This window comes from Leopardus geoffroyi, chromosome C1, assembly GCF_018350155.1.
Source record: "Leopardus geoffroyi isolate Oge1 chromosome C1, O.geoffroyi_Oge1_pat1.0, whole genome shotgun sequence".
Lineage (NCBI taxonomy): Eukaryota > Metazoa > Chordata > Mammalia > Carnivora > Felidae > Leopardus > Leopardus geoffroyi.
In genome coordinates this window covers 203688536-203702265 of record NC_059328.1, presented here as the reverse complement: position 1 = coordinate 203702265, position 13730 = coordinate 203688536, and the positions used below count along the sequence as shown (strand labels likewise).

Genomic DNA, 13730 nt, shown 5'->3' with positions numbered 1-13730 from the left:
ACCCTAGAGGAGAAAGCAGGAAAAAAACCTCTCTGACCTCAGCCGCAGCAATTTCTTACTTGACACATCTCCAAAGGCAAGGGAATTAAAAGCAAAATTGAATTATTGGGACCTCATCAAGATAAAAAGCTTCTGCACTGCAAAGGAAACAATCAACAAAACTAAAAGGCAACCAGCGGGAAAAGATATTTGCAAATGACATATCCGACAAGGGCTAGTATCCAAAATCTATAAAGAACTCACCAAATTCCACACCCGAAAAACAAATAATCCAGTGAAGAAATGGGCAGAAAACATGAATATTCAACTGTTAATAGCAGAACTCTGTCGCCAAGACGGGGAAGAGCCAGGGTTGGGGGCCTCGTCACCAGCCGCTGCCATTGGCCGAGCTGCCGGAGAGGGGCGCTCGCAGTTGTCGCTGGGGTCTGGCCTTGGCCGCGGCAGTTGGAGCGGTGGAGCCTGCGCGCCAGAGCAAACATGCAGCAGCGGGCGCGGCGGGCGCGGGGGGCCCGGGGACCTGCGGGGATGCGTCTGATGCTTTGCTTCCTGCTGTTGAGCAGCTGCCCTGGGGGCTGGGACGCCATTAGTCCCCACGGTCAGGAGGAAAGCTGGGGGAAGGTCTGGGAAGTGGGGGCTGCGGGAGCGGTTGGTGCACGAAGCAGGGCGAACCGTGTCGGGTGGGTAAAGTCAGCAAGCACGGGGCGGGGGCGGGGGCGGGGACGGGGGGGGGGCGGGCGGTTAAAAATCGGAAGGTGTTGGTAGGACGGAAGAGAAGTGGGCCTCAGGGGAGATTAGGGGTGCAGCAGGAGGAATGGAGGTGACAGATCCCGGCCACGAAGCCACGGGAGAAAAAGCACGCGGAGGGCTAGGGTGGAGGTACCAGCGCTGAGGGGTAGACGGAAGGAGCCTGGCCGCAGGCATCCAGTCTTGACCTCGGGATGAGGCCTGACTGGAGCCAGGTACCTGGGCTTACCCTCCTCCCTGGGGAGGTAGGTTGGGGGGGGGGGGTCTGTGGGAGGACACCTAGCATTCCCCACTGCCGTGTGCCTCCCTCTCCACTTGTCCTCCGCGTCCTTGAACTTGGAGACCAATGCAGAGGGCTTCCCGCGGGCCTGGGGCTCTGCAGAGTGCTGGAAGGGCGCGGAGGGGAGTCAGGCCCTGTGCAGATGCCTGAACCCTTTCACCTCCTGGACTTCCCCCAACTCCCACCCCATCTACCTGGACTGAGGAGGGGTCTGTATGGTAGAAAAGTTATTCCTCACATTGTGTAGCTGGGTATACTGTGGCTTTCAGGATAAGAACCTGGGATCCCAAGGCTTAACAGTCTGAACCCAGCCCCCAGGCTTTATACTTCCAAGGATTCTGGAAGTCTTTCCAGCTCTCCACCCAGGAATCAAACTTCTTCCCCCATCCCTACGCTGTCCGCCTGTCTGTCCATTCAAGTTTTGTAGCCCTCTGAGGCTCTGCTCACCTGTCCATCCACAGGCTGTCTCTTTGCCCGAAGACTCTGCTCTTACCTGGAAGTCTGTGCCAAGGGTGAGTGAGACCCAGAGGGTAAAGAGGAAAAGGTGTGATGGAGGGAGAGCTGATAACTGGGAAGGGGGGGGAGGGGGGATCTGAGCTTGATGGTGGAGAGGGTACTGCTTTTCTGCAACCAGGCCCTCTTGAAGGCTTTGGCCAAGCTCCCTGCTAATGCCATTCTGTACCCTTAGAGGGACAGCCCCAGGTGGGCATGCAGCCACCCAGGTCCCGGCAAGGAGTCGTCAAGTTGGTCTTCCGATACTGGCAAGATGTGCTTCAGTGGCTCATGCCTCAAGGTGAGACCAGAAGAGCTGGAAGAGAGAGGCTGGGTTGTGGGATCCCCACCTTGACATTAAAAGCTCCTTCCACAGATTTCTCTGCCTGAACTTTTCTCTTCATCCTCACCTCTGGAGCCTCACCTGCTCAGACCCTGAGCAAGATGGGTGGTGGTCTCCCAGCCTTCGTGGGGAAGCTGTTGTCACTTGGCTTCTCTTTATTTTTAAAAAATATTTGTTATTTTTGAGAGAGAGTGCGTGCAAGTGGGGAGGTGGGGGTGGGGAGAGACAGAGGATCTGAAGTGGGCTCTGTGCTGACAGATGTCGGCGCATCGGGTCCTGCCCCACCAATGTTGGGCTCGAACTCACACACCAAACCGTAAGATCATGACCTGAGCCAAAGTCAGACACTCAACTGACTGAGCCATCCAGGCACCCCTTACTTACCTTCTTTAGAGGAGCACAGTAGAGGAGCAATTAGAAGTCCCTGGAAGAGTTCAACATCCATCTCCTTGGGACTAGCCCTACGCCCCTCTGCCCTGTGCTATCCGAGTGCTCAGGGCCAGGAATCATGGGGTCCCCAGTCAGAACCTCTCCCTCCCGTACACATATTCCAGACTCTGAATTGGGGGAGTAGACAGCTCAGAGTGTATGGCAAATAGAAGCATGACAGATGGGGGTGCAGAATGGGAGGGGATTCCTTGGGAAAACGTTTCTGATCCTCCTTGAAAGCCGGGTTTCATGATTGCAGGGTTCAGAAGGGAGATCTGCTTGGAGTTCGAATTACTGCTATTAATGATCATAGTGTATGATGTGCGAGCAATGCCTTAGAGTTTTAGAAACACTGCGTATGTCCTCCACTTCCATTTGGTCCTCATAACAGCACGATTGTTAAATTCACATTTGGCTACTTATCGCTCACCAAGCACCGTGCTAAGAAACTTGCATGGATTACCTCCTGTAATTCTCTCAACAATGGTTCATCATTTCATGGATGAGAAAACTGAAGCTCGGCCAATTTAAGTAAGTTCCCAGTTAATTAAGTTAAGTTAAGGGTCACAGAACCAGTAAGAGCAGGGATTCCAGTGCCGAGGTGGGCAGAAGGCAAAGCCCTGTACCCCAGACTGTCTCTGGATCCCTCCAATGCCCCGTGGCCCTTACGTACTTTACGGAAAGCAGAAATGCCAGTCGCTCTCTGGTTTCTGGGGTAGGCCAATCCAACTGTCCCAAGGTCAACTTACACTCCTCCCTTTCTTTCTGCAGGACTGTTCTGGAAGGATGATGTCACTCAAGATGTAAAGACCCAGAAGATGGAGCACATGCCCAGGCTCCACACCTCAGAGACCTACATGAGGGATGGGTAGACAGCCTTTCCCAGCAAAACCACCACGCTGAGGTGTGTGAGGCCTGTGGTCTGTCCACACTGCACATGTCTGGTAGACAGAGCAACTGGGAAGGGAAGGAGTGTCAGGGATGCCAGTAGGAGCTGTCAGAAGTCCAGTGAGTAGAATGAAGAGAGCGCCCGTATGGTTTCAGCCAGAAGCAATCCCATGATACCTTGGTGATGTCCACAAAGGGAGGGAATTGGGACGCATGGCTACTATGTGGTATCCCTGGCTTGGTCTTCATCTTCTAGGGACAGGCAAAGGGAAACTCTAATTGTTGTTCCCTAAGGTGAGAGTCCCTCGGGGATTTTGAAATTCTTCATTTGGATATCATCTCTTTTCCTCTGGGCCTTTTCACCATTTTCTCTTCACCCTTGACTCCTGTATTCCTTCCCCTCAGAGCCCAGTGACCAAGGTGAACAAGGAACAATGCTTGAACTCTAGAATGGTTTCGGAGGCCCTGAACCAAGCAAGAGATGACCAACCACAGCAAGGCCCCACTGCAGGTGAAGGCCTGCCCTTGTCCAGGAACGCTGAGCCCACCAAGGGTCTGTTTACAGAGGGAGACAGGGTGAAGGAGGAGATAGACATTGGTTGATAAGGAATGATTTCACTGAGACTGATGGAGAACCTTCTGGAAGAGAGGGCCTGGAGGATGGAAAAGAACAGAGCCAGCCCAATCTTCACCCTGCCACTGCCCAGCCGTGACCTTGGACACATTACCTAGGCTCTTCAAGTCCCTTCTTCCACATCTGTAAAATGGGAATGGTAATAAAGACGACCCTTCTGGTGTTGCTGTGTGGATCGAAGACAATATATGAAAAATGCCAGCAGTTGCTGGATTGAGAGGAAATTCTCCCTTTGCCCACTGGAGGGCGCCCCCACTTTCTCTCTCACAGACAGCTTTTCACGGATTTCAGCAACTGGGGATTGCAAGGGGCTGGGGGCCTGCAGTGGACTCTTGCTTTGTAAGATCAAGCACAGTCACAGAGCTTGAAGGGCCTGCAGAAATCTACTTGAGAGGTTTCACAACTTAAAAAATATATATGGGCTCCCTGGTTTTCTAAGAAAATCTTGCATATGACATGACTCTAAATCCTCACCTTGCCCATCCATCCATAGCCGTGTATCTATATACATTTCTCCCTCTCTCTCTCGGTATACACACACACACACACACACACACACACACACACATTTATACATACACATATAAACATATATATGAAGATCCTTAAATGGGAGAGGAGTACCCAGAGCGCCTCACTTTCAGCCTCCCCCTTGCTCTTCTCAGTGGTGTGGAGGAAGTCACCTGGGAAGGTTCTCGGGCATCCCCTTGGACCCTTGAGCTCTCTGGAGCCCAGGTAGAAAACTGCCCACCTCTTAGTTATCCATCCATCTTTACAGCTGAGAAACTGAGTGGGCAGGCATAGAGCAGGGCCAGACCAGGTCCCCCCACCAGCCTTCCCCCACCGCAGCCCCACCCTTCCTCTCCGGGGCCCCCATAGAGGTTGGGCTGCTTGACACATCAGACTTCTCCACACTGAGGATAGCCTGAGGAGGTGACATTAGAAGTTTGACCTAAAAGACATCCTGGAAGCAGCTGGGGGAAGATCTGGAGGAAGAATCCCCAAGGCAGAGAGAATTACAAATACAACTGCCCTCAGGTGAGATTGCAGGACTCCTTAGGAGAATAAACAGAAAGGCTTATGGTAGCAGAATAGGCCCAGGACTACTCAGGTCTATAGATGGGTTTGGGTTTTGTTCAAAGTGTAGTGGGAAATCATCAGCAAGAGAAAGGCGATATGATTAACATTCTATAAAGACATAGTGACGCTGCTGGAAAATGGATTATAAAATGAACAAGAGTAGAACCAAGTAGAACTGTCTGGGGCTACTGAGTTGTCCAGGTGAGATCTGGTGGTACCTTAGACGAAGATCGGGGCAGCGTTGCTGGGAACCTCTTAGCTGGACTCCATCCAGAGGCAGCCTGCACCTCAGAAGTGCTCTAGCCTTTTACCCCTTTCAAAAAAACTGGTCCCCATCTCTGTCACCATGGCAGCCAGGCCTCCTTAGCTTGGATTGGTTGCTGGACCACATCGTTGGTCCTGTGACTGACCCTGTGATGGGGACTGGTTGCCATGGTTCTATCAAGTGTGCAAACAAGGAACTGCCATTCTCCTTCAGGCTCAGGGGACCAACCAGCCCTGTGTCTAATGGAAAATCCCTTGAAGGAGATAGAATTAGAGATAGGGACCAGGGAAAGGTCTGTAGTCTGACAGTGCCTGAGTCCCTTGTCTCAAGGCTTATTCACATCAAGACTGCTATGGAGACTTGCTCTGAATTTGGTGGGGAGGGATGGGGATGGAAGTCAGTGTATTCATTAAAAATTCCTTGTTTCTTCCCATTTTAGGATGTCTTTGAGCTATTCCCTAGTCTGAGTCACAAGTCACAACCTCGCAGCTGATTAAGACCTGAGGGGGAAACCTTCCATCCCCCACACCTTCCTGGTGCTCTCAAGAAGGGCAATTTCAGGGGGCACCTGGGTGGCTCAGTCGGTTAAGCCCCTGACTCTTGGTTTCAGCTCAGGCCATGATCTCATGGTTCGTGGGTTTGAGCCCCATGTTGGGCTCTGTGCTGACAGTGTGGAGCCTGCTTGGGATTCTCTCTCTCCCTTTCTCTCTGCCCCTGCCCTGCTCATGCTGTCTCTCTCTCTCAAAATAAATAAACTCAAAAAAAAAAAAAAAAAAAAGAAGGGGCACCTGGATGGCTCAGTTGGTTAAGCATCTGACTTTGGCTTAGGTCATAATCTCACGGTTTGTGAGTTCAAGCCCTGCATTGGGCTCTCTGCTGACAGCTCAGAGCCTGGAGCCTGCTTTGGATTCTGTGTCTCCCTTTCTCTCTGCCCCTCCCCTGCTCATGCTCAGTCTCTCTCTCTCTCTAAAAAATAAATTAAAACATTTAAAAATAAAATAAACTAAAAAATAAAAAAAGAAGAAGAAGGGCATTTTCAGGCTGACCCGAATTTGGATCTGGATCATTAAAGCTGATTTTCAAGCAAACTCTTTCTACAGACTTGTCTGGAGGCAGGATGGGGAGGGTTTGGACCTAACGGGAGTCTCTGAGGTGAGAGAGCTAGGATCGGAACACAGGAAAAGTTGGGGTGTGGGGTTCAGAGAACACAGCCCTGGTTGCACCCAATGCATGGGTTCTGATCCCTTCCTCCCCCTACGGATTACTTCTAAGGCAGATGGACTCACAGCTGGAGGATCAGCCATCCCCACCCGCAGCCTTCAAATGTATCTTCTTGGTCTCCCTTCCTTCCATTCGTGGAAGGAAAGTCTTCCTTCCAGACCTTGGCTCTGCAAGGCCTGGGACCTTGGTCTGCCTTTGAGGTTCATGGCACCATCTGAGCATTGGGGTCCCCTACAGAGCAGTTACGCCAGCCCCAAACCCAAGAACCCACACAGAATTCTGTGACTAAATGCTTTGCACATTTAATGCTCTGATACCCTGTGGTCACTTTGCCCCGGGGAGAGGGGGACCAGCCACCGTCGCTCAATCCAACCGAACTCCAGGCATCTCATGCCTCAAGCTTTGTATTTCTCACAGCGCCTAGCTCATTTGATCCTCACAAATGGGAACACAGGGGAAGGTGCCAATCCTACTGTCTTAGTGTGTTCAGGCTGCTGTAACAAAATACTGTAAACTGTGTGGTTTATCAACAGCAGAAATTCATTTCTCACAGTTTTAATTTTTTAAATGTTTAAATTTAATTTTTTAATGTTTATAAATAATGTAATAAATGAATTTTCTTTCTTTCTTTCTTTCTTTCTTTCTTTCTTTCTTTCTTTCTTTCTTCCTTTCTTTATTTCCTTAAGCCCTTGAGGGTTAAGGTTTCAAAAATACCTCTGGAATGTTAGGTATTTCTTAGCTTCCATATTGTGTGCATCCTTTCCGTCCTTATTTGGGGTTATTGAAACACTTTCCAGTATTCTATTTTAATGTAACAATTGTGTTTTTTATTATCTTTCTGTACTTTTTAAGTGATTGCTCTGGGGATCTGAGTATATACATTTAACTTGTCTCTCTCTCTCATCATAGCAGAGAGCCCGATGAAAGGCTCAAACTCATGAAGCGTGAGATCATGACCTGAGCCAAAGTTGGATGCTCAACCGACTGAGCCATCCAGGTGCCCCTCTCACAGTTCTAGAGGCTGGGAAGCCAATGAGGTGCTGGCAGAATCGGTGTCTGGTGAAGACCTGCTTCCTGGTTCACAGACAATGTCTTTCACTGTGTACTCACATGGTGGAAGAGGGACAGATCTGTCTGGGATTTCTTTTATAAGGGTACTAATCCCATTCATGAGAGGTCCATCCTTAAGACCTAATCACTTCACAAAGGCCCCACTTCCAAATACTTTCTTATCACCTTGAGGGTTAGGATTTCAACATATTAATTTTGGGGGCACACAAACATTCAGACCATAGGATCTGCTTACTTATAGAACCCAGGGAAACTAAGACACCCTCCTCTGGCAATACAGGCTTACTCATGCTTCCAATGCATGTCCTATCCCCTGCATCTGTGCATCTAAGGACATAACTAAACATAATACTCAACATACTTACCTATGCCTAGTTTTGTTTTTTTTTTTACTTTATTTATTTATTTTGAGAGTGAAAGAGAGAGAACATGATCAGGGGAGGGCCGAGAGAGAGAAAGAGAGAGAATGCCAAGCAGGCTGCATGCTGTTAGCACAAAGCCCGATGCAGGGCTCGAACCCACAAACTCTGAGATCATGACCTGAGCTGAAGTCAGATGCTTAACCAACTGAGATAGCCAGGCACCCCTATTAGCTAGATTGACCCCTACCACCTACCCTACTTTTCCTCATCATACATTCACTGTGTCTGGCCACCACAATTCATGGTTCCTGCCTCAAGGCAACTGAAGCTTAGGGAAGTAAGACATACATATAACATATTCATGCAATAGATATTTATTGAACACCTGTGTAGCACACCATGCAGATGCCCTGCTTCATATCCCCTGCCCCATCTCTGAGTTCATCTGTGGACTGCAGGTAGACAGTGTCTATACAAGCTGACAGCTTCCCACCTCAAGCTGAGACTCTACTTCTTGTCCTGTGGGTATTCTAGAATGCTAGAGAAACTTGCCTATCTGTGCTCAAGACAACTCTGAGATGTCTTGGAATTAACACTTCCAGAGGCAGTTAAGGATTGAGTTTAGTAGATATATACTCCTGCAGATCCATCCCTGGTGGGGTAAATCTGAGACAAGTTCTACACAGATCCTCAGGGGTCCCCAACAGGGTTCATTCCCAGTTGCCCATTGTGATGGTTAATTTTATGTGTCAATTTGATTGGGCAAAGGGGTTCCTAGATAGATGGTAAAACATTATATCTGAGTGCGTCTATGGGGATGTCTCTGAAAGAGAACAGCATTTGAATTAGTAGATTGAGCAAAGAAGATGCCCTCATTAACGCGGGTGGGCATCACCCAATCTATGGAGGACCCAAACAGAACAAAAAGGTGGAGGGAGGGTGACTCTGCTCTCTGCTTGAGCTAGGACATATGTCTTCTCCTGCCCCTGGACATCAGGACTCAGCTTGGAACTCATATCATCAGCTCATCTGGTTCTCAAGTCTTGGGACTCAAACTAAATTACACCACCAGCTTTCCTGGTTCTCTGCTTGCAGACAGCAAACCATGGGATTTCTCAGCCTCCATAATTGTGTGCATTCTTTCCTTCCTTATTTGGGGTTATTGAAACACTTTTCAATATTCTATTTTAATTTAGCAATTGTATTTTTCATTATCTTTCTATACTTTTCAAGTGGTTGCTCTAAGGATCTGAGTATACACATTTAACTTTTCACAGTCTGCTTATGATCTTACCATTTTGAGCCAAATGCAGAGATCTTACTAGCATATGTTCCTTCCCTCTCTGGCTTTTATGTTGCAGCTGTCGATTAGAATCAGTTACATCTACATACATTTGAAACTCTATCAGACACTGTTAATAACTTTTGCTTTGAACCATCAAACATATTGCAAGTAATTCAAAAGGAGAAGAATATATTTACCCAGATAGTTCCCATTTCGATTACTGTCTCCATTCTTGATGTTCTGGATTTCCTTATGAAATCATTTCCTTTTTATCTGAAGAATTTCCTTTAGCAATTCTTTAGAGCAGGTCTGCTGGCTACAAATTAGTTTTTCTCCATCTTTGTTTCACCTTCGTTCCTGAAGTATATTTTGCTTGGTATAGAATACTGGGTTGACAGCTCTTTTCTTTCACTACTTTTAAAATGTTATTCCATTTCCTTCTGTCCCCCATAGATCATAATGAAAAATCCACAATCATTTGGATTATTGTTCTCCTATAAGTGATGAGTTGTTTTTCTCTGGCTGTTTTCCAGATTTTGTCTTTGTTTTTAGTTTTTAGAAGTTTGACTATGATGTGTCAAGGCATGGATTTCTTCAAGCTTATCTTGTTTGTGTAAACAAACCCCAGTTCATCTGCCTGATGCAGGTAAAGGCCAGTCACTGAGACATCAAGTTTGTAGCAAGGAAAGGGTTTATTCAAGAGGCAGCCAAATTAAGAGATGAAAGGGCATACTCAAATTTGCCTCCTCAGAGGGGAAGGACCAGGGATTTAAAAAAAATTTTTTTTATGTTTTTAAATTTTATTTTTGACAGAGAGAGAGACAGAGTGTGAGTATGGGAGGGGCATAGAGAGAGGAAGACACAGAATCCGAAGCAGACTCCAGGATCTGAGCTGTCAGCACATAGCCTGATGTGGGGCTCGAACTCACAGACTGCAAGACCATGACCTGAGCTGAAGTCAGACATTTGACCAACTGAGCCACTCAGGTGCCCCAAGGGTCAGGGATTTTTACAGGCGAGTGGAAAGGGGTCTGGGTAAAGGAGAGAGAAGCTTCATGACTCAAAAATAAAGGAAGTTAGAGAATATTGTACAAAGGGAAATAAGTCAGTCAGAGAAAGATAAATACCATATGATTTAACTCAAATGGAATTTAAGAAACAAAACAGTTGAACATTGGGGGGAAAAAAAGACAGAGGCAAACCAGAAAACAGACTTTTAACTATAGTGAACAAACTGTAGGTCACTGGAGGGGAGGTGGCAGGGGGGATGGTTTAAATAGATGATGGGGATTAAAGAGGACACTTGCAATGAGCACTGGGTGTTGTATGTAAGTGATGAGTCACTAAATCCTACACCTGAAACTAATATTCATTGTATGTTAACTAGCTGGGATTTAAATAAAAACTTGAAAAAGAAAAATAATAAAGGAAGTTACTAAGTACGAGACAATTAATTTCATTTTGCTCTCTCATTTCAAAGAGGTGGCCGCTAATCCTGACTGGCTCTGGCCAGCTTCTTGGTTAAACCTTGAGTCTTTGCAAAACTAAATCAACACTTGGTTATCATGGTGTCAGAATATCCTTGTATCATCTTATAGAACCATGGTGGCGGACAGCATTCTGAGAACAAGGAGATTTGGGCTAAAAAGTTGCAGCTGTGCTTATCTGCCCCATTAACCCTTTGGTTACTGGTTTCATTTGAAGTTCACTGAACTTATTGGATCTGTAGGTTTGTGGCTTTTGACAAATTTGGGAAGTTTTCAGCCATCATTTCTTCAAATTTTTTTTTTCTTCAAATATTTTTAATGTACTACCCTTCTCCTTCTGGGACTCCAATGACATGAATGTTAGACTTTTAGTATTGTCCCACAGGTCGCTGAGGCTCTGTTTACTTTTTCTCCAATGTTTTTGTCTCTGTTGTTCTGATTGGATCACTTCTATTGGTCCATCTTCAAGTTAACAGATACTTTCTTCTGTGTTCCTATTCTGTTATTGAGCCCATCCAGCAAGTTTGTATTTTGGTTATTGGATATTTTTGGTTCTAAAATAGCACATTAGAGGAACAAACAGAACAGCTAGTGGTAAGAAATGCAGTTGGAGAAGTAGACCCAAAACTGACCATTTGGGGCTTTTCAGCTAGTAGTAAAGAGTCTAGATCTTATACAAAGGGCAAAAGAGGGTCTCCTGGATGGCTCAGTTGGTTAAGCGTTGAACTCTTGATTTCAGCTGAGGTCATAATCTCACAGTTTATGGGATTGAGTCTCAAGCTGGGTTCTGCGCTGAAGACAGACTCGGCCTTCAGGGATTCTCTTTCTCCCTGTCCCTCTGCCTCCTCCCCTTCCTGCCGCCACAAATAAATAAACTTAAAAAAAAAAAACAAAGGACAGAAGAAAATTACTACGGATTTTAAGGAAATGAATAGAATGATGTGATGTACAATTTTAAAAGACCACCCTACTATTGCTGGATAACGTATTGATAGAGGACAAGAGTGGAAAAGACAGTCCTGTTAAGAAGTATTGTTTTTGTCCAGGGGGACACTGGTAGCTTGGACTGGGCATTGCATAGAGCTGAGTATCTCTAGCTGGCCATGTACTCTACCCAGAGACAGCCTGAACTTCAGGCAGAATCCAGACCCTTATGGTCTCCAAGGAAACAGCTCTGGCCTCCTGTCACCATGGTAACCATGCTTCATCTGCCTGGATTGGTCGCTGTGGTGACATCAGCAGCCCTAAATGACTAATCCCCACAATGAGAACTGGTTGCCATGGTGCTAAAGTATGCATAAAAGAATCTGCCGCTCTTCTCCAAGTCAGGGTCTTTGACTAACTCTAAAGCTATGGGGAAATGAGGGGAGGGAAGAGAAGATCAGATACTGGACCCAAGGGGAGGCCAGCTGTCAGGCAGTTGCTAAGTCACTATGCCTTAGGACTTGCCCAAATCAGGACTACTATTAGAGCTTATTATTTATTGAGAGGGGGGAGATGTTTTATGCTGTAGATGGGGGAGTCCTCCAGCATATATCCACACAAATTGCAAATCCCATGTTTCCTTCCACTTTAGAGCTTTTTAAACTTCTTCCTCCTCTGAGCAAAACTTTGTAGCTGATTAAGGTATCCCCATCCCTACACCCTGCATTGGCATCTAGAAGGGCAGGTCTAGGACAACTCGTTTTGGGATTTTTAAAGTGCGTTTTTATCAAAACTCTTTCTGTGGACTCCAACCAGAGCCTCTGAAGGAAAATATGGAGGGCCAGAATAGAGAAGATATTCGTGGTGGGGGTGGCGGCCTGGCTTTTGGTGTCTTTCTCCTTCTAGTCATCATTCATAACATGAATGCAAGGTAGAGTAGAACCACAGCTGAACTGCAGTCATTCCTCACCCACCCACCACCATTTCTGGTGGTTATTTTCCCCTTGGGAAAGGAACTTCCTCCTTTGAACTCCAGGTCCAATAGGCCTGAGAACCTGCTTTGTTTTCTGAGGTTACTACTCCCAGCATTAAGGCCCCCTCCAATTTCCCTGGTAGTTTGAAATCTTAGAAGGGAGAAAAGCTGAGCGACCTCTGTTCAACCCACCCAAAGACCAGTATGTTCTGTTTTCCTACAGCATTATATTTCTCAAAGCAGATTCATACTCATTTGCTCTTAGGCCTCAAATTATTTCTGTAAATAATTTTCAAATATCATGTATAACCCAAGTCCATGATAACCACATAAACTTCCAGCTCCTGGTATGACAAAATAGTTTGTGTTAGTCTCTAACATTGAACATATGTACTCAAGACAAAATATAAAAATAAGTGTTTGAAAGCATGGAGACCAACCAAAAGCAAGAAAAACTAGAGGGAATATAATCCTTGAAAAAAAACAGAGTCCACAGGTGAGTCCCACATTTAACAGGCTTTCCTCCTAAGGACACTTCATGTTTCCCTACAGCACATGGGGAAATAGAGCATGGGCAGGAAAGTGGCAGTCTGACGTGCCCCGGAAACACAGGCTGGAACACAGAAATGACAGAGCAGCTGGAAACAAGGAAGAAATCTGGGAACTGAGTGAGCTACACAGAGGTGAACCCCAAAATCCACATACAAATTTCCTTCAAATACTTAACTACCTTTTAAATGGCACATGTTCAGGAAGAGATTTCAAGGAATCTAGTGGAAAAGTCAAATATCTGAACAGGGATTTTGGAAGCTGCCACAATGTGTTAAGGAGACCAAATGTGGGGTTCAGGACCCATGAAATTAGAAGGTCTTGGTAAACACCTTGGGGTTTTCAGTAAAATCCCAAAAGGACCGAATTCTGGGTGTAAGCACAATGTCACAGCACTAAGGGATACAGCCTAGGATTAAGAACAGAACTAAAATGCTCCCACCTTAACTAGGCTTCTCATAGTTCATGAGTTCAAGCCACACTTCAGGCTCTGTGCTGACAGTGCAGAGCCTGCTTGGGTTTCTCTCTCCCTTTCTCTCTGCCCCTCCCCTGCTCACTCTCTTTCTCTCTCTCTCAAAATAAATAAATAAACTTTAAAAAACAATACAATATAAAGATGAATAGCTAAAAAGTCAATGAAGTTGAATACTAAAAATTACTTGATTATTCCAAAAGAAAGGAGAGGAGAAACAATGGAAAATGG

At 46.3% G+C, this 13730-nt stretch overlaps 1 protein-coding gene across 2 annotated transcripts; it reads left to right on the top strand.

The window, feature by feature from the left end:
• Window positions 1–398: 398 nt before the first annotated feature.
• LOC123596934 (receptor-type tyrosine-protein phosphatase-like N) lies at window positions 399–3975 on the top strand. Of its 2 annotated transcripts, none has more exons than XM_045475150.1 (5): window positions 399–595; window positions 1486–1536; window positions 1713–1817; window positions 3060–3192; window positions 3582–3975. In XM_045475150.1, exons 1-4 carry the CDS (start codon window positions 478–480, stop codon window positions 3158–3160), a joined length of 375 nt encoding a protein of 124 aa, XP_045331106.1. In that variant the 5' UTR covers window positions 399–477; the 3' UTR covers window positions 3161–3192; window positions 3582–3975. The 2 variants fall into 2 exon arrangements, 1 of the variants encoding a protein (XP_045331106.1); XR_006711887.1 differs by lacking the exon at window positions 399–595 and adding an exon at window positions 655–677.
• Window positions 3976–13730: the final 9755 nt, after the last annotated feature.